Source organism: Scleropages formosus, chromosome 12, assembly GCF_900964775.1.
Source record: "Scleropages formosus chromosome 12, fSclFor1.1, whole genome shotgun sequence".
NCBI classification, from domain to species: domain Eukaryota; kingdom Metazoa; phylum Chordata; class Actinopteri; order Osteoglossiformes; family Osteoglossidae; genus Scleropages; species Scleropages formosus.
Window position 1 is genome coordinate 22,810,385 of NC_041817.1, and position 26,316 is coordinate 22,836,700.

General features: G+C 47.7%; 1 protein-coding gene across 5 annotated transcripts in view; it reads left to right on the plus strand.

Moving 5' to 3' along the window:
• Positions 1-26,316, plus strand: part of LOC108930626 (ecto-NOX disulfide-thiol exchanger 1-like) — a 51,953-nt gene that overhangs the window by 7,972 nt on the left and 17,665 nt on the right. For 4 of the 5 annotated variants that reach the window (XR_003798041.1, XM_029256871.1, XM_018745981.2 and 1 more), the window contains exons 2-3: positions 19,890-20,012; positions 22,149-22,286. Coding sequence is in view for 4 of the 5 variants with exons in the window: in XM_029256871.1 (XP_029112704.1) it covers positions 20,003-20,012; positions 22,149-22,286 (148 nt within the window). In the remaining variant the exon portion in view is untranslated. The remainder of the gene's footprint in view (positions 1-19,889; positions 20,013-22,148; positions 22,287-26,316) is intronic. The other variant, XM_029256873.1, reaches the window with a different exon arrangement.

Below are 26,316 nucleotides of genomic sequence, written 5' to 3' on the forward strand. Positions count from 1 at the left end.
GACTCAGTGTAACACGTACATGGGTGTTTGTTGGTTCTTTGCATTGCTTTTCAATAAGTCACTTACACCTCTACATCTAATTTGCATTCTACACCTATTTTGCATTTTTCATCAATTTTCAAAATGAAAAAAGTCCTTAAAAAAAAGAGATGTGGTTAGAGTGCAACCCACACACACTGCAGATGTGGCAGCAAATTTCAGTAGTACGAAAAGTAAAGCAAATAGTAGGGGAATGTCTTGCAAAAGTGAGGCTGGCTGCACCCATTCGCAATAAAAATCCGGGCGCCACTGAGTGTTTTTTCGATTCTTTCCTGAGATACGGCGTTATTTCCCCGATTACAAAAGAAAATGCATCAAAAATGTTATTAAAAATTACCGTTGAACTGCCATGTCACTAAATACAGAAGTACTGAAATAAGAAACAAATGTCACTGCAACAAATATTTTTTTATTATAGAAAAGGAACTGGAAACAAGATTTAACAGTGAACGGAGTTTCTGTGTACAACAGGGTGCAGATGAAGATTATTAAGATACTGATTTTTGAGCAATATACAAGATATAAAAGTGGTCTCGCATATTGACAGATGCCTGAGATAGTGCTATATATATCCTGAATGTCAAAAGGCCTAACTACTGCTGCGCTGTAATGCCCGATGGAGCATTCTTTCATATTTCAGCTTCCTCTTGGCCTTTTTAATGTACATTTTGAAATATGTTATTGATTTTATGGAAGCCTCATCTATTACTCTGTCCAGCCTCTGATGGGCCGGTTTGAAAAAACACAGCTGCTGTGGCCGCTTTCTGAGGTTCCAGGCTCAAGTCCCGCGAGGGAGAGGGCGGCTGCTTCCTCGAGAAAGCGACTCACCCCGAATTACCTCCAACCCCGCAAACGGGGAAAGCGAGAAAATGAATGCTATGTAAATTGCCCTGGAGAGGGGCCATCTGTAATGCAAATCAGTTCTTCTTTTTAAATGTTTTTTTTGCCTGCTATTTTCCCATACAAATACAGGAAATCTTGCCAACTAACACTAACTGGAAATGGAACTGAAAACTAACGATAAGCAACGTCTTATCACATTGTTTTCCACGTAAAACAGCGTGGGCTTTCACGTGTACAAATTTACTCACAAAAGGTGGAGCACAAAGGTGTTCAGAGCAACCTGTAATTCTCTCCAGATTTTTGGACTCTGTAACATGTGTATTCATTTCACAGACCCTTTGCCAACTATTTACATTTATTCATTATCAGACGCTTTTCTCCAAAGCAACTTCCAATGAACTCTGTGTAGTGTTATCAGCCCACATATCTTATTCACCAAGGTGACTTACACTGCTAGATACACTACTTACACTGGGTCACTCATCCATACATCAGTCTCTCTGTCACTCACACACTATGGGGGAACCTGACCAGCTTGTCTTTGGACTGTGGGAGGAAACCAGAGCACCCAAAGGAAACCCACGCAGACACTGGGAGAACATGCAAACTCCACACAGACTGAGCAGAGATCGTACCCCAGTCCTCTCACACCACCCAGGCGCTATGAAACAGCAGTGCTACTCGGTGTACCACTATGATGCCGTTACATGCAAAATTAACTGGTACTACACATTCAACATACTAGACTATCTACAACGATCCACCTGTTTATACAGCAGAGAAAAAGCATGTACACATTAAGCACAATTCAGAGTGACCACTTCACTTGAAACACATTTCTGTGGACTGTGGGAGGAAACCAGAGCACCTCGAGTGAACCCACACAAACTCCATACAGACTCAGCTGAATTTAGACCCACAGCTGAATGCTCTGAGCAGAGCATAGGAGCGGTAAGACACCAGTGCTGCCTGCTGTGCCTCAGTGTCCTGCTGCACACGTGATGCAGATGGGCGACAGAGTTGCTGTTAAAAGTGTTCCGGAGCGCGGTATGAAACAGTGCGCCCGGTGCTGGGTGCTAATTGCCACGGTCGCAATGTCGTTACCCCATTCAGTCAGAGGTGTTTTACTACAGTAAAAATGACTCGCCTGGACTTACAAAAGCTTGCAGAGGAGTTGTTTAGCGGCCCTTCATCGCGCGGGGGGGTTGGCGCCTCGGGGCCCTGTCGTTAGGCAGTGATTTATAAGTGCGCTCCATGAAAAATTGATTGTGCCAATAGGTGCACTGCAGCTACACTATGTTAGCCGTATCGGGGCAGCGCGGTGCAGATTGGCCACCCCTCCACGGCTTTGATTGATCATAAACAAATTAGCCTCACCCTACTGCCACCACTGCCGCCGCGCAGCCCAATTATCCGGGCCGCAAGTTAGATTCCCGTGCTGTAATGGGCAAACGCTTCACATACACCGTGGGTCCAGATGGAGGCCTTTTGCTTACCAAAAGCTCGGCCGCACACGTTTCACACTGCTTTGCCCACGCTGGTGCTGTACTTGGACAAAGGAGACCGTGTAGAGGACATTTGCGCTTGACTCCTAATGATGGCCTTTGAGGCTTTTTTCTCTTTTTTTACCTTCTTTCTGCGGATTTCCTAACAGGCTCATTACGGTAAATATCAGTCAGTAGCTTTTGACCAAGAATACCCTCGATGCCCTGCGAAAAACAGCACCGGGAGAATTTCATGTCACATGTAATTGAAATCTTTGGCTATACGCAGCAAAAGAGTTTTTATTATTATTATTATTATTGTTATTATTAACAACAGCGTGGGAAATTTTTTTTTACCGGTAAGTCTCTCATGTGCATCCACCACCTGGGTGTCCATTACCAGCTGAGGATGGAAAAAAGTGACGGGGATGGTAATGGTGAAATAATCCCTTTCTGCTGTGTCCTACTCTTAGACGAGGCCCCGGCAAAAATGTAAAGTGCTCTTACAGGAGGATGGAGAACTAATTGCCGTGAAACTGCATTCGTTCTCGCCAGTATTTTGTGAGACAGCCATTGTCCTCCTGTCTTGCCCGTATAATTCCCACAAGATTAAAGCAATATTGCAAAGTTATTACATTGTTCTTTTGAAGATTCTCCCAAGAAATATGTTTACATGTAAACAATTGCTGATATGTATCTCAAAAAAAAACTAGTAGGAAGGTGATTAGGAATCGGCGATATTCTGGTAAAGTTTTATGCAGCTCCTGGTGTGATGAACACCGGAGCAAATGGGGAAGGAAACAAACTAATTGTACTTAAGAATCACACACCTGCAGCTTCATCTCTTTCCCCTAACAGAATGTGCACATAGTCGTTTTGGAGAAAAGCGTCTGCTAAAAGAATAAATGTAAATGTAAGTAGACACGGGGGGCACAGTGGGTTTGGCGGGGTCCCGCTCTCTGGTGGGTCTGGGGTTCGAGTCCTGCTTGGGGGGCCCTGCGATGGACTGGTGTCCTGTCCTGGGTGTGTTCCCTCCAGCCTTGCGCCCTGCGCTGCTGGGTTAGGCTCCGGTTTGCCGTGACCGCCCTCGGGACAAGCGGTACAAGGTATGGGACCTGTTTTTTTATTGCACTGCCCTATGTTTGGTCCATTAGGTACCTCCGCTGTCCCAAAGACCACGATCGCTGCTGATCTGTACTCTGGCCTGGGTGTGGGTTTGGGTGCGCGTGGTCTCCTTCTCACTTCCTGCTCCGCGCCGTAGAGCATGCTGGGAGAACTGAACTGCCTTCATATCCTTCCATTCCATAAATTCAAACCGCCCTTTAAGTTGGGGAGACGTTGATGCAAGATTGACATTGTCAGCTGAAAAAAATGTGGTATTTTATGTCACATTTTGCTGCAGCTGTAGAAGACACTAAAATAACCCAGCTTTATTCCTCCCAGTTTGTACAAGTGCCACTGGGATACAATTGCACACAAACCGTTCTGTATTTTTATGGATTTGGCAAAGCTGCCCAGGAGATTTTTGCTTCATTAGAATTTGTTTTTATACTGACATACAAGTATCACCCATGAGTGATGCTGTTTATTGGCTATTGTTTTGTTATTACAGGCTCTTCATCTCTTTTTAAATCATGTCGTGCTTTTGAAAAATTGACACATTCCGTAACTCCAGTAAATGCAGAGTTTCTACAACATCCATTTCTCCGTCCATCCATCCATCACAGTGGTCCAGAGCCTGTCCTGGAGACATCAGGTACACCCAGGGTAGGATAGCGGTCCACTGCAGTGTAATCACACACACGCTCGTTTGCTGTCACACACCCACACACACAAAACAAGTAGTTTATAATCAATCGTCCAGAAACTACTGACTGTGGGAGGAAACCAGAGCACATGGAGAAAACCCCTGCAAGTATGGGGCGAACATCCAAACTCTGCACGGACTGAGTTATTTCGAACATACGTTCCGGCAACATGTACAAATAACTGGAATACGTAATTCAATCTGTTAGGGGGTTAGAAAAAAAGGAACAGCGCGTGTGACGTATGGCCGCAGAGCTGGGACGGACCCCGGCCCACGAGGCGGAGGGCAGCGTAAGTGGATTAGTCGTGGATTAGCTTTTTGCCGCTTTGCTCAGACTTTCTACCTCCACACCTCATTACGCTCCCAGGGCTGCTTGAGAATCGCCGGCGACAAGAAGAGTTGGGCTCGTAAGAGGCTGCGAACATATATCTTGATACATCAGGATACTACTGTAATGTCTGATGTGATGAATAGGCCTTTCCTGCCATTGTGCGCCACTAAACCAGCTTTGATTAACAGAGGCTATTAATGCCGGGGATGGTCACGCCGAGAAGGAGATAGGCGAAGGGAAAAAGGAGGACCGGGAGAAAAATGCGGACTAAACATAAAGCAGGCGCCGCAGACAGGAAGAGTGAGAGAGTGCAGCATGCGGGGGGAGGGGAGGGGATGATGGCTTGTTTTACGGTTGCGTCTACATCGCCGCTCGTCCTGCCTTGTGGTCACCAGCCCTCATCTCCCATCTTTGGTCCCGGGAGCAGCTCCGGCACCGACTCCATTCTGATGCAGCTCAAGCAGATGTTTAGAACCAGACCCTCAATCCTCATTTTTTGTCCCATCTAAGATGTTTTGTGGTCGATGACCTCATGTCAAGACCAGCTGTCAGCTTCCAAGCCCTGAAGGTGCCCGTCCGTTCACTGTCAACCCACCAGGTGCCGAGCCAGCGGGAAAAATGACCCATAACAAGACAGATGTTTAAGAGTTTGCAACTTGCACATGTGGCTCGACAGACCCAGACGGGAAAATAAAAGCTCATGATATCCACATATAAGGGCCTTGCGTATAAACTGTTATGCAAATGTGACAGCTGGTTGGTTTTTCCTGCAGCAAGCTGACATCTTGTACAGGTGAGACCGATGTGTATATTCTGAAGCAGAAAGATGTTCAGTATTGATGGGCTGATTTTTTTTTCTATGATGTGATGTACGTCTAATACATGCCATGCATATTCAGTCACTCCTCAGTGGCCTTTCTCTGGGTTCATCTGGTATAAACTTACGTGAGTTTAGTGCTACTCCGGTGCTAACGGTCGGTGTTTCCATCAGCAGGCGTGGCGCTGATTCTCGGCCAGTACGTGTCGATCCGAGAGCGGCGCTTTTGCTGATTGTGAGGATCAGAACTACTGAACGAAAACCTGCTGACATCCAGGTAGCCCGTGGACATCAACGTCAAGGTGTGACCCATTCCACAGAAACACCCACCTGCTTTCCAGCTTAACAGACTCACTTAGGAATTTTTTTATAGTGCTCCTCATAAAATTGCATTCTGGGAAGGCGGACAATCTGGACGGAATGCCGAGGTTCCATGGAAGAAACGAAACTGAGCCAGGGTTCCTTGTAGGCCCTCATGCTGCTTCCCTCCAAAGACTCGTTCCAATACAGTGTTAATATCATATTACCGAAGGAGATCAATCTTGATTTTGCATTTCCCTGACATCATAAATGAACAATGAACTGCAAAGGAGCCAACTTATTGTGGAATAGGAATTATTTTCACCGATTCCGCTTTCTCAGGGACCATTAGGGAAAGACTTGTATACCGGTTTGGCTTTGAGTACTTTTAAACAAGCAGCACTGGAATTGTTGCAGTTTTACTCCTTTAAATATTTTGTAATGTAACACTTGCTGTTATGCCTTTAAATATTTTGTTAAGTCTCCAAGTTGGATACAACATCACGTCAGACACATTAACATGCACTGATTTTGCATTGATTATGATCAGCTAAAGTTTACCGATTACCAAATACCACTGTAAAGCATGTACTGGGGGTAACAATGACACATAATTGGGTAAATATTCATATTTATTTTCAGCTGTCATTGTTTGGTAAGGAGGGTTTGCTGTGAATATTGCAGGTTCATATTTATATCGATTACAGGATTGAGGAAGCGGATGACAGGCCGTTGCTGTGACCCCTGCGAGCGTTGCAGTTGTTGTGTGACTTCGCTGTAAGGCTCTGGAGATGACGCTGGTTTTCAAGCTCGTTGAAGTCGAGCGCTGATTCTCTGCAGATGGTACCGTGGTGACTAATCAAAGGTGGGATGTCAAGGGCTTTCGCGGTCACTTTTGATCCGCCCCCCCCCCGGCTGCCTTTCTAACCTGTTTCGCGTGTTCAAGAATTCAAATTTTAATTATTTACAGGATGCCGCGTTTAAACAAAGCCTGGATCTGTCTGAACACTGCAGGCGTTCTATGAGAACGCTCGGACACGGTATATGCCGAAGTTATGTCACTTTACCTCACTTGGCTTCTGATGGGAGCCTCGAGGCTTGGGGAGGTTCCACGTCTCCAAGAGTCCGGGGGAAAATCCAGGGGTTGGCAGTGCTCACATGTCTAATTGTGTGTGGAGAAGATGTGCTTTACGCCGCGGTGTTCGTGCTGTGTCAAGGCGGCAGTACAAGACTTGTAGGAGGAGGCCTTGGAAATACATATACTGTGAAATCTCTGTCTGACACCAGTGATGCTGTGTTTGTTCAGCTGTATTTGGTGAGTTTTCAGTCCTTTCATATGAGATGTGGTGCTGAGGTGTTGACCTCTGGATATAGCTCAACATGTGGAGATCAGCTTGACTTACGAAGAACAGTCTGTCAGGGGTGAAATAAATTATCGTCTGATCAAGTTCTGGGGGTGTCGCTGATGAGTCTGTTATTGCTAGATAAAATTTAGCCGATGCCTTTCTCCAGGGGCAGCTAGTAGCATAGAGATCGCAGGTTCGATTCCCACCTTTTGCTGCAGTACCCTTAAGCAAGGTACAAACACATACTGTCTGAAACCGCTGTCCCAAGGTGGGTCACGGCGAACCAGAGCCTAACCTGGCAACACAGGGTGCAACACTGGAGGAGGAGGGGACACACCCAAGATGGGACACCAGTCCATCACGAGGCACCCCAAGCAGGTCTCGAACCCCAGAGAGCGGAATCTGGCCAAACCCGGTGCACCACCGCAGCCCCCTTAAGCAAGGTACTTTCCCTAAATTACTTCAGTAAAAATAACCCGGCTGTATACTGTAAGTGGGTGAGTAATTTTAAGTTGCTTCGGAGAAAAACATCAGCAAAATGGTTACGTATGGAGACTTACGGATGTACTACCTACAGCCGTTCAGCTGTTTCCACTCCAGAGCAACAGAACACATTCACACACTAAGGGAAAATTCCAGTCAGCAGCTTGTATGAAACATGTGGTTGGACGGTGGGAGAAAACCCATATTATCAACATGCAAGCTGAGCTGGAGTCAAACCCACACCTCTGGAGCGATGAGGCACCAGCACTACCTGCTGTGCCATCATGCTGACCCAGGTGCTTTTCTCCCAATGGTGGGAGGAGGTTAGCAGGTGATGTGCGACCTTATTACCGTTTCAAAGTCGAACTGCATCACAAATGCAATGATCATAATGAACGACAATCAAGAAACACCTCTCTGTCGATGGCTCTAATATAAGTCAGAAATAAGTCAAATTTAAGCCACTCATATTATGATCAAATAAAAAAATCCACTCAATGTGTTCCTCTATAAATAATCATATTGCTCTCATCTACAGTACATATTTATTTGTTTAAGCTGACAGTTTTTTTCCAACGTTAAGGTACTGACAATTATTTGTCCATTTTTTAAAGCTGGGCAATTTTACTAGAGTAATTTATGGCAAGGAGGCACAGCTGGTAGTGTAGTAGTTAGAGCTGCTGCCTTCAGACCTGAAAGTCATAGGTTTGAATCTCACTTCTGGCTGTAGTTCCCTGGAGCAAGGTACTTCCCTCTACTGCTCCAGTAAAAATTACTCAGCTGTATAAATGGGTAAATAATTGTAAGTAGAATAACAGTGTAAGTTGCTTTGGAGAGAAGTGTCAGCTAAATGAAGAAATGTGTATAAGTATCTTGCTCAAGGGTACTACAGCCAGAGGTGGGATTCAAACCCATAACCTTTGGGCCAGACTGGAGCAATGCTGTCAGCTGAGTGTAGGTTCGATGTGTTTTGTCAGCCTGGTTTTCACTAATTGCTTGCATGTGATGAAACGCGGTACAGCCGCGGCTCTTTTCAGACCCCCCGGAGTGTTGCGCTGGTTGGCGAAGGATAGCGGCCCGCGCGTCACGTGGGCCACACTGCGGCTGCACGGGACATAGAGCTGCGGAGCACGCGCCACCCTTCCTTCTCCAAGTGTTTTCAGAGAGCGAAATGATGGCATGTCGCGCTTCCGTGTCAGAGCGCTCAAAATAATTATTTTCTAATGATCTCCCTCCGTCAGCAGACGTGGTTCACTGCAAAGGGAAGCGACGAGGGACCTCCGGCGTTCCAGCGACACGTTTCCACGACTTCTTTCCCATCGCTTTACAGTTACAAATACTTGTAAAACATGAAGGTCTTAATTACTTAAAACATCTAACCAAATCACTTAATTACCAAAACATCTATGTTTATTCATTTTTCTGACACCTTTTTCCAAGGTGATTTAAAGCGTGACGTTTATACACTGAACGACGGACAATGTCGTACCCATTTGTACAGCTGGGTAATTTTTACTGTACCGCTTGAGGGTGAGTAGCCTAATCAAAAGCGCTACAGCAGGAGCTGGGATTCGAACCTGGAGCCATTTGATTTGAAGGCGATGTCGCTAAAAGCCTAGAATCAGCATTGTCAGTGAAGAGGCAACAGACAGTTCTCAGTCTTTTATATTTACCGTTATATAAAGTTAGGCTCGTTTTAACCTCGAAATTGTGCATGTTTTAAAATGTACATTTCTGTTTATTCTTTAGCAGGTGCTTTTTTTTCCAGAGGGACATACAACTGAGTGAGCAAAAGTGCACTGCGCCAAAAGACGGAGCAATATAGAGGAATGTAGTATGTAAGACGGGGGGCATGGTGGCGCTGTGGGCTTCACCGGGTCCTGCTCTCCAGTGGGTCTGGGGTTTGAGTCCCACTTGGGGCACCCTGTGACAGGCTGGCGTCCTGTCCTGGGTGTGTCCTTACGCCTTGTGTTGCTCTGTTGGGTGCCGGCTCGCCGCGACCCTGTCTGGGACAAGCGGTTTCAGATGATGTGTGTGTGTGTGTGTGTGTGTGAGAGAGAGAGTATGTAGGATATAGCAGTTTGTGATTCTGAAAGTCCGGTCTGATACCACAGTGTTTGCTGGTCTATATTATGCAAGTAGCTACATACAGAATTAGTGTTCAGTTTATATGTTTTTTCACAGATAACACAGACGGAGTTTATGGAGTAAACTGGAGATCAGGATAGAAGTGGCTCCAAAAGAGATGTGTTTCAAACCCTTTTTGGAATATTGACAGGGATTCAGCAGCCCTGAGGGACAGAGGGAGATCAGTCCACCACTCTGGACCTAGAACTGAGAAATAATTTCACAAATGCAGTGAACTGAATTTGGCCACTGGAGAGGTTACAAAGGTCTTCTGCAGAGCAAGGGTGCCTGAGACATCATACAGTATGCGCTGCAGATCGTGCCGGAACATCTGCATCTCATCAGTGGGCTTATGACTTACCACGGCAATTCTGCATCATATACACTGGAGAGGGGGTGTTTGGTATTCCTTAACAAAAAAACCAAAGCGTTTATGACATGGAATAATTTCTCCGTGTTTAGATGAGGGACTCGCCTGGAATGCGTAACGAGCGCCTCAAATGGCGTCGAAAACACGCCGTTGGCGAAAGGGCCACAATCACAACTTTTTGCGCAATGTGCAAGAAAGGGAAAAAAAACTGCTGTAAAGGAACTCCCCGAATGCTGTTTTGGGATTAGGGACACAATTCCACGCCCTTCAAGCTAATATTTAAAGTTGAGACTAATGAGAAGCGATGGGAACATACGGCTCGGCCGTAGCTCGCTGACTCCGTCACTCAGCCCGTTTAGCGGCAATGCTGCGAGCTCCGGCGATGGCGCTGCGCCTCATCAATGCCCGCAGGTGCCGAACCGCCACGAACGACCATTCTTCATTTTTCATCCCTGTGAGAATTCGTCTCGATAGGAATAGCAACAGCACCAGGGTTTGCACCGGTGGACAGAGGAATTCAGCTTGAGCTCTCTTTGTGTGTGTGTGTGTGTGTGCGTGTGTGCGTGTGCGCACAAGCGAGTGTTTTTAATATGTTGTTTCTGTTTGTGTATTTTTTGCTCCAATTTGCTTCTGTTCTGGCCTGATGTGTTGCCAGCCAGTGCTCTCTCCTCTCCCAGCGTTGTGGAAGTCGTCCTTTGTGAGCTTCCAGCGTGACTAACCCAGCGCCAGCGTTCCCCGCTTCTCTCTGGCAAGAAGACAAAAACAGCTCGTCTGCTCTTTACACTCTGCCTCGTTAAAATTATATTCGTCCTTTCAAATGTACGGTATGTTCGTCTGTTTACATACTGTACATGTATACGTTTGAGAAGCGTTATACAAGAAGCAGTACAGCTGACTGCTGTTCCATGCAGGTGTACCCTGCCTCACGCCCTGGGATTCCGGGATAGACTCTCGACCACCAAGATTGTGCAGTTAGATGTACGGTGCTGCTTGAAACTATGTGAACGTTACAGGGATGGTCATTAATTTTGTGTAAAGTGTTAAACTCGTAAAACTTGAGCGTGGGGTGGTACGGTGGCACACCAATTAGTGCTGCTGTCTCACAGCGCCTGGGTGGTGCGAGAGGACATGGGTTCGATCCCTGCTCAGTCTGTGTGGAGTTTTCCTGTTCTCCCTGTGTTTTGTTGTGGGTGCTCTGGTTTCCTCCCACAGTCCAAAGACATGCTGTTCAGGTCCACCCATAGTGTATGAGTGACCGTGAGAGAGAGTGTGTTCCACTGATGTATGGATGAGTGACCCATTGGAAGTAGTGTATCTAGCAGTGTAAGTCACCACGGTGAATAAGGTGTGTGGGCTGGTAACGCTACATAGAGTTAATTGGAAGTCACTTTGGAGAAAAGCATCTGCTAAGTGGATATAAAATCTAAATCTTATCAAGTGAATAAATGACTTTGATTTACACCCCTGATTCTACTTACTTACTTGGTTTAATCAATACAACTTGGGCTTCACTTATTTTTGCACCTTGTACCTGTGTCACAGTGTGTGTTTCTACTACACACATGATTTTCTCTAAAGCAGCATATGGAACTGGTCTTCAGACACCTGTTATGTCACACGAGAAACACTGTACCTCATTAAACAACAACTTCCTGGTGAAACTAATGGACCAAAGGGCTTCAAATACTTTCAAGCAGCACCGTATTAAATAAATTCAATGTCTTTCATAGGTATCCTCGAGGAACCACAACCAAAGTCATTGCCGACTGTTTCTCAAGGTGTACATTGTGTTCGCAATTCAGTTAAAACACCGGGCATAAATGCTGGAGCAGCATTCCGGGACATGTAGAGACTTCCTGGAAGATTATGTTCTATAATAAGCATTGAATTACGTGCCAGCCGTGTGGTCATGTCATTACCTTGTTGAGGCTCGCGGTGCAGTAAATGTATGCATGTATATAGGCCATACTGGGAGACCCAGTAAGCACACGGCCGAGTAAGGAAGGAGGTTTGTGTATGAAGCATAGGTCCGCTTTGGCGTCGGGGCTGTTTTCGTTGCCGATAGCAGCGTTTTTCCTGATGGAACCGAGAGAAATAACTGCACCGCGAGCGCAGACTGTTTGGATACGTTTCCCTCGCTTCTCCTTCAGTTCCCCGTCATCTGATCTGTCGGCCCATTTCCTGCACCACCGCCACCCTCCCAACATCCCCCGGCGCACCGGCGGCACCTGTCTGCGAAGAGCATTTGCGAGGGGGCGGCAGCTCAGAGCTACACTCCGCAGTCGAGTGCAGGCGCCAAGTTTAGGGTGACGTCCGACCACCGAAATCAGGTGCGGAGCGTGGCTGCAGTCGCATCGGCATCCTTCGTTGAACGGCACCGTCAACCGCGGGTCAGGTTTACAGGTTCGACAGCAGGGCGGCGGTGCGGAGCGCTTCGCGAGGTTGGAGCGCACGCCTTGGTCGGACTTGTGCGGGATGGTGGTTAAGATCCGCAGGAGGTGGAGCCGGTAAGAAAGGTGACGTTCGAGGGAGTGAAAAGAACATATTTGCATTTATTGTGTACCTTCTTACTCCGCAAGCACGGCAGACAACCGCTAACGTTCCTCCTGTTAGGCCCCTGGCGGAGATCATCTGAAGCATATGGTGACACTGGATCCAGGGTGTGCGGTACCACCGTCTTCGGGAAACAGATCCTGCTCATTTGAGAGAATCTGAGGCATGAGCGAGAAGAAGGCCGAGCACATATCTATATACAACAGTGTACGCATATAATTCTACAGGCTTCCAGACTCTCAACTCCTCGTTGCGACTGGCTTAAATACGGCCGTGGGGAGAGGCACCCCCCGTCTTCGTTCCCTTTCCTCACGACGTCAAGTCGCTGCGGCAGAGGCGCCCATTAACTTGTCCGGAGGACATTCTAGCGTCGCCGCGGTGGTTCCGGGGATTCGATCGCGCTCGGGCTGTTTGAGCGCTGTGAACCAGGCCAGTGCCTTGTGATATTCGAGTGCGTGTTTTCATCGCGTACCATGTCGTACACTTAATTAGAATGAGAGAGGGAAGCGAAGCGGAACCTGAGTGAAATTAAATGAAATGAGCTTGTATGCAGCAATGGTTTTCTTTCCCCTTCGACCTTTTCTGAGCCCAGCGGGGCCTCGTTGGGATATGAGCCGAAGTGCAGCGCGCGGTCGGCGGCGGGAGGCTAATTGTGGCCACCTCCATCTGATCCGTGGGAGGAACGTCTTTAAGATGCAGAGCCGTCATCGCCGGGGAGATGCTCCAGTCCTCTGGCCATACGGTCCCTTCTGATCCAACCTCCCCCCCCCACTTTGGCTGGGCTCCTTCATCACTCTCTGATGTCAGCTGCAAGAGGCCGTGAGGACTCAGAGCTGTAAGGGCGCGGTGTTGCTCACCGAAAGCAATCAATCGCGTTTCCGATTTTGAGGCCGCTGTGCCCCGCTGTAGAGAAGGAACCGGAACACTGTGGTATGCACCTTCTGTGGGAGTGTGATTGTGATTGTGCAGCGGTCCAGCTGCGGGATGCTCATTCACCGCTGGAAGAACAACAGATCCGTATAAATGCACGTTTGAATGCAAATAGTCCGTCAAATACTAATGACTTAATCAACAATGCAGAGTGCTTTTCTCATTAATTATTATACGTTTTATACAATATGTTAATGTCCGTCAGAGTAGTTTGGGTCAATCTTTTTAATAGGAATTAAAAAAATTTAAACACTACAACTGTGCAAATGAGCAGCCTCAATTATGGATTAAATTGCTGATGGTGTGATGCCTGCAGTAATAAAGCATTTTTTTGTTGTCTAATAGATGCTAAAAGGCTGAGTATTCCTGCCGGTGCCTCTCTCACCATCTGGTGTGGACCAGCGGCCAGCTGGGGATCGCGGGGGCTGCGATACAGATACGGCCTCCTGGGACACGTCTGAACCCCGGCGTGGCTGCGGGGCGTCATCTGCGCGGGGGCGGCAGATGGGAGGGGGGTTCGCTGTGGAAATAGACTGGTGTTGATTTGTGTGTAAATGGTGGTGACGGAGGCGGGGGCCACATGTGGCCGGGGCCGCCGGCAGAGCAGGGAGCTGGACGCCGCGGGGGGTCATCGCCTCAAGCGCGCAGAGCTGAACTCCTGTGGCTCCTTCCGCCTGGGCTACAAACTTACACGCCGCGAACCAGACGTTGGAAGTTCCCAAGGACAAAGGCGCCTGGTAAACTTGCATTTATTTCTTCAGCTGGCGCTTTTTTCCGAAGTATCTTAAGGGATTGAGCTACTTACCATGATTTACCCGTTTATACATCTGGACATTTTACGGTAAGTACATTGGTCAGGAGTGCTACAGCAAAGGAGGGATTTGAACCTGCAACCTCCAGAGCCAAAGGATAAAGAGGGAAATATTCCTCACCACCACAGTGCTTGTAATACTGATGTCTTGTTCCAATTTGTCGCCTTTTTAACTTCAGGAAAAGTTTTTTATGCTACTTTGCAGCTTTTCCTTTCAGCTTGATGGTGTGTCTATTCACTTAAAAAAATGCGTCACAGTTCATTCATTATATTTCCTTTTCATAACAATAAAGAAATCATTCTTGGCAGCCATGTGCTAAAAGAATCCACTGCACTTACTATGTTTCGGGAAGTTGGTGGGATAATGGTTGGAGCTCTTGTCTTGGAACTGAAGGATGCGCTCCTGCTGTAGTACCTTTGATGAAGGTATTTACCCTGATCCGATACGGTAAAAATTGCCCAGCTGTATAAATAGGTAACTCAATGCATGTACGTGGCTTATTATCCTTAACATCAAGTTGCCATGGTCACAAGTCGAAAATTAAATGATGCTTCGCAATAATAATCTTCTGTCTCCTAGTTGGCTGTCTGTCACACCTTCACACATGTGCCAGCACACAAGGTGAGTGTGTGTTCTTCCAGTAGACTTTCCTGGCTCTCTTCCACACCAACCCTCCTCTTGTATCTATGTTCCTCCACTCAGGAGGAGGAGCTTTAATGATGGAAACACTTGGTGGCATAGTGGTCGAGCTGCTACTTTTGAACCCGAAGGTTGCAGGTTCCAATCCCACCTCCAGCTATAGTACCCTTGAACAAGGCACTTACTTTAAATTGCTCTAGTAAAATTACCCAGCTGCATAAAGGGGTAAATAATTGTAAGTTGCTTTGGAGGAAAGCATCAGCTAAATGAACAAATGTGAGTGGCTCCCCTCCCTCCCTGTCAGCTCTGTGCTCTCTGCGTCCGTGCTTCATACTTCTCTATCTGGACATTCTGCGCCGATCCTAAAGAATGCATCTGCTGGAGAAGATCCATTCCTGTGGCCGCTCTAGGCTGCTGCGCTTTGTCTGTATCCTCCCTTCTTCTCCCCAGGGCCCTCGCAGCTCAGCGAGCTGATTAGCGCTTTTCAATGAAGGGCTATAGAGAGAGGTGGCTGGAGAGCGATCAATGAGCAAAACAGATGTGAGAGCACGGCGGTAGAGCGCAATGTGAGCCGGCGCGGTCCGGTCAGATGACTTCATCCAAGATTTCGGGCCGGCTGAAGCTGAGCTCGCCGGACGGAGGCCGCAGTCAGCCGTGCGTTTGGCGTTTTATCTATCCCGTTGCTTCTGTCTCCGCTCATTTACATGCAATTAGCCCTGGGGCCCTTTACTCCATGGCCATTACCCAGACGGCACCTTAACCATTATCTGTCCGTGTCTTAGTGGTCCTGCTGTCTGAACGTTGCTTTTACCAGTAATGGAATGGATTTGAAAGGAGTAGAGAAATGAGAGAGAGACAGCAAGGCGGCGGGAGAAGAATTAAGAGATGTCCACGCATCACCTGAGCTGAACACCATCACAGATGTCCACCTCTGCGTTAGTATCAGGTTAGGTTGCTGTGATCGCACTTTTCTGGTGGGTACAGAGGTTGACCTCACTTCAGGCCTCCAGAAAATAGGATGAGGTTATAAACTGCGGCCTCAAGGTCAACGTGAAGCTGCGTGTAGCTTCAAGGTGCCTGCTGTCAAGTCTTGGCCGTGAGAGTTTTTTATAAACAAGAGCGGTCGCTTGCGAAGAGCATCTGGCGCAGATGTTATCCCTGACAACTGAATGTTTGGGTTTGGTGGTCGTGGCACTTCGGCCTCATGATTCCGCTTAGAAGGAAGTGCTGATGTTGGATCCCTTTAAAAATGAACTATCGGAGAAGCGTCCCATCCTTACTCGATGACACGTTTGCTTTTCTGCATGAATTTACATGTATTATAATCGTATATTCACTTATGTATCGTTGACTTGTTGCGGCTTTCCTCTGGGTGCTCTTGTTTCCTCCCACAGTCCAAAGACATGGATTTCAGGTGAACTGGTGACTTCAAATTCCCTTTGTGTGTGTGTGTGTGTGTGTGTATGAATGACTGTGTTGTTGTCCTGTGATGGACCCTATGCTTCCAGGATAGGCTCTGGACCACCACGACACTGCATTTGATAAGTAGTGATTAGTCATAGTTACATGAATGGATGGTTTCCTCTGTCAGTGGTAAATGACAGATTTCAGGACTGGAACATGTTTTGATTGAAATGTGTTCTCGATTCTGGGAAATCGTGACGGAATTCAGTCAGATTTTAACGAACCCGTGTTTCCGAATTTCGTGCGAACCCCACGGTTTGCGATGCACGAGCGAGCGAGCTGCACCGCGTGAGACCGCGGCGCTGGCAGCGTCGTAAGTAGCAATGCCTTCGAGACCCGTCTCGCCCGGCGTCGCGAACACGAGCCTCACCCTGTCGGGTAGTCGAGTCCGTGGGACGAGCGTCTCCGCGCCGTGATTTAGTGTCGGCTTCAGCCGCAGTGCGGTGCGACCACAGCGGGTCGGTGTGTGCGGCGTGCCCCCCCCCCCCACTCCACCCCACCCCACCCCTTCGTGTTTGTGGTCAGGGAAGCCTGCGATGCCTCTTGGACTCCGAGCCCCCCGCTACCCCTCTTCCCTCCACTTCCCTCAACGTCCTTGGCTCCACCCACGTGCGCCGAGCCCCTCCGCAGCCAAGGTACCGAGAAGGAAACAGCTGTTTTGCCGTGACTCTGCGCTGCTCCGCACTGAGCTGCCCGCGAACATTGCTCTTAATTGCTGCTTGGGATGAATAGAGGCGGTTAATCTGAACCGCTGTGGGCCTGGACCCCAGTGTGGCTGGCAGGCCTCGCTGCTGTTCTCCTCAAATGTTATTTTTCATCTCCGGCGTCATCCAAAGTAATCGCATCGGGGTAGAAAATGTAACCCTGAAGCGAGCGCAGTTTGGATAACACCGGATTTTTAGCATCTTTCCTACGGTGACCGCGCAATCGCGCCTGAAAGTGGATAAAGAGCTCGGAATTTCTCGACTGCTATTTAGACGTTCTTCGGGAACGGCCGTTGTGTTTTCCGCCGGCTCTCCGGGCTCGCCGGGAAACGGCGGCGTAGGCGTAATGATGACGTGGAGGCGCAGGGGATGAAATCCTGCTCTCGGGGGTCGTGCTCCTTTCTGCGACCCCGTTGCTCCTCGCAGTTTCTCCTCGTGAACACACACCTAATGGTTCCTTTCTAGAGCTGTTATTAGTCACAATTTGCTCGAAACACTGACTGATATCATGGTCGCGACCCCCCTCCCCCCCCGAAAGAACCGCTTCCATCGGCCGTACGGTCCTGCCGTCCCCTCGATTCACCGGCATAGCCCAGAGTTGCCTGATAAGGGAGACAAATTGTTCCTCTCTCTCTCTCTCTCTCTCTCTCTCTCTCTCTCTCACACGCTGCCCTCGCCACATCGCAAAAGGCACAAATTGGAACCACCACCTGTAGGGTAGAGGCCTCTTGCAACTTGCTATTTTTCTCCCCAAGATAAGCCGACCGGAAGCAGGAATTTCGGCCAGTATTCTGTAAACCTAACAATATTCTGAGACGTTCTCTTTTAATCCTGTATTAATAAATGAATGAATTCATTTTATAACTTAATAACATTTCGTAGAATAGAATAAATTATCGATCAGTTTCGTTAATTATAGCTGAAGTCGTGAAAACTGTTCACTTCCTTATCCAGGGGGTGTCCTGGTTAGTGCTGCCCCTTTGCGCTCGAAGGGGCCTTTGCCACCTCCTGCTGTTGTACCCTTGAGCGAGGTACTTACCCTGAACTGATGCAGTAAAATTTACCCAGCTGGATGAATGGGTAAATCATTGTAAGTATCTTAACATCGGGAGGTGCAGTAGCGCAGTGGGTTGGACCAGGTCCTGCTCCCCAGTGGATCTGGGGTTCGAGTCCCGGTTGGGGTACCTTGCGACGGAGTGGCGTCCCGTCCTGGGTGTGTCCCCTCCCCCTCCGGCCCTACGCCCTGTGTTACCAGGTAGGCTCCGGTTCCCCGCGACCCCGTGTGTGTGTGTCTTAACATTGCAAGTTGTTTTAGAGAAAAGTATCAGCATATGCTGATTATTGTAAACTATTAATTTCAGCACTTAGGTTTATTGAAGGTGTGATGGTGCAGTGGGTTGGCCCGAGTCCTGCTCTCCGGTGGGTCTGGGGTTCGAGTCCCGCTTGGGGTGCCTTGCGACAGACTGGTGTCCCGTCCTGGGTGCGTCCCCTCCCCCTTCAGCCTTACACCCTGAGTTGTTGAGTTAGGCTCCGGTTCCCCGCAACCCCTGTATGGGACAAGCGGTTCAGAAAGTGTGTGTTTATCGAATGAGTATCGTCCGCTAATTTTGCTACCTAAATCTCAGAACAGTTCTTCAGTTTATGGAGGCTCCCATCTCTCGCTTTCAGTGTTTTCCAGATTGTTCTTTATAACCAGAAACCTTGAAATCGACTACATTATCGCCCATACAAAGCGTTTGCGTTTAACACGCACCGTGCAATATTGGATCAGCAATGCTCTCGGGATGAAGCGATGAAATTTGCAGGAGAGAATGAGCATGGGCATTAGAGGAGTGTGGCCGAGAGGAAACACTTTTATGTGGTCATTCTGGGGGATTAAAGTTGCTTTTAGTGGCAGAAAAGGCATCACACTATGTTTAATTCCGTAGAATGTACAAATATTGCAGAAGATGCATCTCTGCATTGTTCAAACTGTGCGTTTCTGGTGCGATCTACAGCAGTTGCCGTGTGTGCGTGCGCGTGTGTGTGTGCGTGTGTGTTCCTGTTCGGTAAGCCAGTTAGAGCAGTGCGGCGCCGCTCTGTGTGTGAGCGTGTTCCATTAGCTGTGTCCGTGTGCTGAACCATCGCCTTCGCTCCTCATGTCTCTGTGTGGCACTAACATTTCTGTACAGACTTTCTGATGGCACTTAGGTTTATGGGAATTAGTGGTCGGGGGTTGGGGGGGAGGGGGGGGGGGGGCGTTTTTAATCCGAGCCTTTGAAGAGATGAGTCCTCAGCCCAGCTCATTACAGTAATGACTTTTCCATCAGTTTGTCTTGGACGCAATGGGTGGCGTGTGAGTGTGTTTGGGGGTTTTGCGGGGGTGGGGGATGGGGGATGGGGGATGGGGCCAGACCTGAGAGATCTGCAGCAGGCTGTGGGATGTGTCACCTTGAAGAGTCTCCAACAGGTGATAATAGAACAGGATGGGATGCCTCCAAAGCACTCAAACACCTGAGTCCCAAAGCATCCGCCGTGCAGCAGCTGCCTTACTTATTACCGCAGCTTTTTTCATTAATTTTATATTAATGTTAATGTTGCAACATGGCAAAGCTGGGCTACATTAATGTGCAGGACAGTTTCTGCTCTTTAGGGGGACGTAGTGGCGCGCCAGGTTTGGCCGGTGCCTGCTGTGTGGGTCTCGGGTTCCGGCCCCGCTTGGGGTCCCTTGTGTCCCCTCCCCCTTCGGCCTTGTCGCGACCCCGCTCGGGACAAGCGGTTCTAGATGTTGGTTGGTTGGTTTCTGCGCTGCTTCCTTTCGGGACTCTGATCCTGAGCTCTTTGTGTCATGTGATTTACAGGGCTGGGTGCTCAGCGATGGAACCTCACCTCTGAGGGTCAGCTGTCATCACCCCCCCGCCCCGTGACAGGTACCCCCTGGGAGCTGGGGCAAGAGGAACGGACGAGACCATCGATGGCCAGCGGTAACGTGTCACCTTGCCCTTGTTTGCTTCTCCGCCCCTTCCTTCAAAACCCGTCCGTATGAACCGACGTTACTGGCAGGTCAAACCCATTGTTAGCAAAGCCAGCTAAATGTCACACCCAGGTCCTGCAATCAAAGCAGAGCTCACATATACGGGTATCCCTCGATTTACAAACTGTTTTTCCGAAATTTCGGTATCACGAATCGCGAATCTCTTGGCTTTCGATACCAAATTTTCGATTTCCAGAATGGAAAAAAAAATCGGCATCACCAAATGTATCCGAAGTGTGTCCAAAAAAGGTGAAATTTGCTCATGGCGTGAGCGATGTGGAAATGCAGTAATGTACTGTAATTAGTGCTACTGTACCATCAGCTGTTTCCTGTTAGTTTCCTGTCTTGTGTTCACTTTGAGAAGCTCCTGTGCCAACTTCTGCAGCTGTAGTGCAAGAATGACTGCCAAGCCTCCTCCTCCTCTTCCACCCACCATATCTCACGATCAGCTGTTCTTCTCTTCCATTGTTCAATACAGTAACGGTTTCATTTTAGTAAATTGCCTTGTTTATTTTAAATTGTCGTGTGCACTTGTTTAACATACATTTCATTACTGAATATGCTTCGTTGTTAATCGAATATAAGGAAAGCAGATTGTTTCCAAAACATACTGCCTTGAAACATCCCTATTATTTACTTCATTAAGTGTTTGATAATCATTACATTTACATTTATTCATTTAGCAGACGCTTTTCTCCAAAGCGACATAGAAAATACAGTGTGTTCATTACATTAGCAGAAAGAGACATAGTTGCAGACGTGTGGTTCTTAAGCGCAATTAGTTTCTTTCCACCGTATGAACCAATGTTCATCACGCAAGTATCTGCGTAAAACTTTATCGGAATAACGATGATTCCTGATCACCTTCCTAGTAATTTTTTTTTTTTTAGGACTATGTAAACATTTGCGTTACATTACATGAGTAGCTGCGTTAAATGATTCTCTGTTTGTTGCTCTAACGAAGAGCTGTATTATTATCTGAGATGTGTGTTACTTTTCAGAAAAGCATCCGCTAAATGAATGTGTTTTATATCAGGCTGAAATCACATGTTTATAGTTATGAAGGTGTTTTACAGTGTTTAGATGATGTCTGGGAAAATAGGTTTTGGGTTTTCGGATGGATTCTGATGGGCATTATTATTCCCGTTTAAAATAGTGGCAAAAAGGCTTTTGGTATCCAAAATGTTGGTATTCATACCATTTTCAGGAAAGGATTAATTTAGTAAATTGAAGGTTTGCTGTACGTAGTTTTCCCCATCATCATTTATTGAGCGACAACGAACACCAGCCGACTATATGTATGAGAAATAAAATTCAGATGTGCCCGCAGTGAGACATTTGTTATTGTAAAGACATGTCAAGTACTGTCACTGATGATTAATACCGGCACTCACTGTAATTAGGTTTTCCATAGATGAGCAGTCAGTGTATGAAATATGTAACGGTATCACCTCGTAAATATATGCGCACACCAAAATAAAATGGTCTAATTAGCAGATTTAGTGCTAATTTAATCCGAGAGCTGCACTAAGTAACAGCCGCAGAAGGGCTCGGGGACGAAGTCCAAGAAGGGCTCAGGGGGCCACAGAGGTGTTTACTTTATCACATTACCACTGGTATTCTGCCCAAGTGCGCAACGATGCACTGCTGTCCAATCTGCCCCATTATACACTTATATCGGGTGTCCTTCTGGGGGGGGGAGTGGCAGAAGGAAGGTGCATTAGCGCTGTCTTTTCTGGAGAATTCTGCTGCGGGTTTCATTACAAACACACAGTAACTCGAGGAGTTAAGGAGGACGCCTGGTCCCGATGACTGAAGTCCTCACGGCAGACGCTCGGCATGGCTTCTGCCCCAATTTCATATTACTCCGTACGGTCCAATCCCCCACTCCCCCGATTCCCCCACCGCTCCATCCCTTAGCAGCTGGCAGAGGGAAATCCTACCCGGTTCCCTTCAGAGAAAATGCACGGTGGACATGACCGCGGTGCAGACGGTGGTCTTTCGTGTCGCTGCGGTCTCACCCTCCTGCCACGCGCGTCACGCTGCCGTGTACGTGTCTCTCCTTGTCTCCGTCCTTGTCGTGTAGCAGCGGACGAGATGGGGACTCTGGGACCTGAGCAGACCCACGCGGGCGTCCCTGTGGCTGACCCTACCGCCTGGACCACAGCCATGAACAATCTGGGTATCGTCCCGATGGGAGTGGCTGGACAGCCCCTGGTGTCAGGTGAGCTAGTCATAGATCTGTGCCAGGTGGGCTGCTGAATTTCCTGCTCGTCCACGTGCGTTCAGAGCACGTCAGCTCAGCTCGGTGGTCAAAGTACCAGCTTTCCGATCCGTATCGTTTTGGCGCTTTATTGCGGTGGCGCGAAACCCGCTGGCCGTTCGTAGAAACGTGTGACCATCTCCGTTTAAGTGAACCGAATCGATACGTTATCGATATTTACGAAAATTTCTGTAAATATTTATCATTTATCCATGGCATTCTAAAAATTTTTATTTTTCACCGCACGAAGCCGATGTTGAACAGCCCTGACAGCTTGGCGTGAAGCTAAATGTCAGCGTTGCCGATGACACATTCCAGCCACGGGTGTCTCGGTTATTTATTACAGTTTTTGGGAGCTTTCGCTGTTTTATTAGCTATCTTATCTATGCCCTCCAAGATGATGCATAAAAATTTTGTACAAAACATTAAAAACAAATAAGTAAAATCCAAATGCAAAATCTGTAATTGAAGTTAATTTTATTCAGCAAAAACTGTCTCTTTTTTGTTCAGTTCAGGTGCTCCGAACATATCTGATGTAACTGGAAAGTTTAAAGGTAATTCTTGCCATTTTGCTGTACTGTAAATAGCACTGTGGGTTTCGCTGCTTTCTCTCAGAAACTCCCCAGGTAGCAGGGGAGATGATCCGGTGCGGACGCTCCGACTCACGACAGAAAGTAAAATGACTCTTTTGGCTCAGCCGTACGGTAAAATCATGCCTGTGCTGTTCTTTCGTAGCGATAACATTTTGACGGTGAAAATTTATGAAACCTAAAAAGTGAAAAAGCACAGTTCTGCTATGAAGGAAACACTGATTTCTTTTGCATTTGAGCCTTAGGTGTGACAAAAACATCAGCCCCTTTCTCTGTCTCCCGGCTGTTGGTGTTTTCGCTGTGCTTGTTTGGATGACAGGAAACACCCCGCAATGCACCTGGAGCGAGAATGGAATCGCTCGTGTAACATTCCATTCCATCCGTTATATTTTTACCAACTGCTTGTCCTGTTGCAGGGTCACCGTAGTCTGGAGCTTATCCCGGATGTTTTGGGAGTGAGACAGGGTACACTCCGGACAGGACGCCAGTTCGTGGCAGGGCGAGCACACGCTCATTCTCTCACACACACACACACACACACACACACACCGAGGGCGATTTAGAGTCACCGGTTCACCCGAAACGCGTGTCTGTGGACTGTGGGAAGAAACCAGAGCACCTGGAGGAAACGAACGTAGCGTTCGTGAGCGCGACATGGCATGTTTGATTACAGCAGCGTGACTTTATTACCAGAAAAATAAAGCCAGCGAAACAACCCATCTGCCCGCTTCTTCACATCGCAGGCCGTTAGATGGAAGTTTATTATTTTTATGCGGAGGACGAGGCCGAAGGCCGGACGTAAATAACAGTTCGCATAAGGAGCTCCTCTTGCTGTACCGAGCTCTAATACCCGATTGACTCACACACCCCGACTGCATTTATGTGTCGGCGCTAATGCGCGCGGAGTCTTGGCTGGGAATGCATCTTATTGTAATTATCGGCGCCAAGGACAAGGCAGCCACGGCGGATTGAGGCGAATTAGCCTGCGATTAAAATTCATGAACAGATTGGAAGATCATGCATATTTATGCCATTGTCATACTCACGCGGCGCCCGGAGTTCACGACAGATCATTCGGATTGTTTATTTCAATTTGCAGCCGAGATTCGAGGGCAACTTCTAAAGAAGCGTCACCCCCCCCGGCACTTCGTGCGCGTCAAGGAGACGCCTCTTCCAGCCAGAACCTCTGTTGACCTGCAGCTCATCTGCACGGTTCGCTTGTGAAGATGCTTTCAACGATGGACGCATTACTCTGGAAGAGTGCTGGGTAGGAAGAGAGCGTCTCCCAGAGTCCACAAGGCTTTTAAAAACGTTACAGTATTTGAGCACAGCAGGAAGATGTCAGGCCTTGGACGTTTCTCGAACACCTAGCAGGATTAGACGTTTAAGATAAAGGTGAAGAATCAAGATGTTTTCTTGCGGTTTCCTTTCACGGATGTTGATTTAAAAACTCTCTGTCCTCCGGGCTCTTTCTCGCCACTTTTTTCTTTTGTCGTAAAGCCGACGTATGTATAGAATTCCCCTGGACTCTGAGGTATAAATCAAGTCAAAAGGGCTGATTACAGTTGAGCCCCTTGTTTAATACCTGACAGGCACATCTAGCGTTAGAACTGGATCGCAGGGGGCAGTGAGTGCTGATGATTTACCGCATTGACAAGACCTTGCCAGCCTTGTGGGATGCCTCCAACAGAGTGCAACTCAATGCAGCCCGTCCTACAGTAACACACACACACACACACCAGCATGGTCTCGAAAATGAAACCCATAGAACAGCCTTTATCTGAATAGCCTTGATTTCCAGTTCATTCGCTTTCAGCCTTTTTTTGTCCTTAAGGGTTTGTCGAACATGGCGGTGATTTACTCTAAATATAGTGAGCTTCTCCCGCTGCGAAGGTGGCCATTGTTGTGACTGCATTGTGAGATTTCATAAACGAACACAGTAGGAGACTTACACTTTGAATTTTTGTAAGCCTCGAATTATTCTCTGCGAGAGTCAAGCGGAAAGATCAAAAAATGCTCCACGCTGAATGCAATTTACTAGAATTTTTCTGAAGAGATTTAAACATGAATGATGTCATCATTAGGACGACGGATATTGACAGCGTTGGCAGTTTCAATGGGCGCCTTTACGAGTCAAATTAGCGTAGATATTCGGTTAAATGTCTTTTTAGTCCATCTTGGTTCCCAATATTTTTGGGTAGCCTTGTGGAAACTGTGGCAAAAACCTGGTATCTTAACACAGCTTTAGTCAAATCGCACTCAAGCACTTATTACCAGCTGATGTGATGTGGGTCAGCATCTCAGTCTCATCTTGTCTCACGTTTCAATTTATTGTTCTTTTCTCTGCTACCCGGAGCTCCTGATGATTCTCGTCTGATATTTGCGAGCAGAGGTTCGCATAAACCCAGGGATCTCAGGAGTTCACTGGCTGTGAGCTGCTTATGGTGAGGATTTCATGGTGCGGTAAGATGCGAAGCCCGGCTTTAAATAAACGTACGGGCGATGCATGAAAAGATGCAGAAGTCTGACAGCGCCCACTACCTCGGATCGTCGCGCCTCATTAATGTGACTTGGAGAAGTACAGCTGGTGCGTTCCCTCATTCGGGAGGCCAGGGAAAAGAGACGTTCGGTATCAGATGGAGCTCTGCGAAGAGCCAGGCCAGGGGTGTTCCCCGAAAAGCCAACGGTGACACTTCACCTCCACGGTAATTAGGGGCCAGCTATTCCCCGCAAGACACTTCCAACTGCGGGGATCACATTTCCGCTGGAGAAAGAGGGAGGGGAAAAAAAACACCATAATGAATAAAACTAAAACAGTATTTCACATTCTGGCAAGGCCGGCAGAGCCTGGAGCCAAAAAAAATGGACGAGGCCTTGAATCATGTTCAACGGGGGAAAAAAAGCACAGCGGAATGATGAATGAGGCGCCTTAATGTGTTATGCACCTGTTATTACCATTTCATTTTCATCTTAATGAGCTCTGCAAGGTCGTGGCGCCGCTCGGCATTCGAGGTTAATTAATGATAATCTTCACGTTGACAAATGGCGGGTCTGCATCATGTCTTAAAACTTCACCAGAGCTGGCTTATGTATTTCACAGGATTTAATGTTATATAAGACAAATTAATTGCAGGGAGGTTATGCGACACAAATGGCAGGTAGAGTAAGACGAGTCACCTTGGAGCTCCTCCAGAGCTTCGGTGCGTATCGTGCTCCATCAGAACGAGTCCGGGTTCAATACTTTCCCTTCGGTTCCCGAAAAAAATCAAAGATATTCTCCCTTAACAGCGTGAAGCTTCTCCCGCGATTGATTAACTGACTGACGACTTTTTTCTTTTACCACAGCGCCGTCGGTATACTTGTCACCGTAGTCGGAACCCTTGTGTGAATTCACATCACAG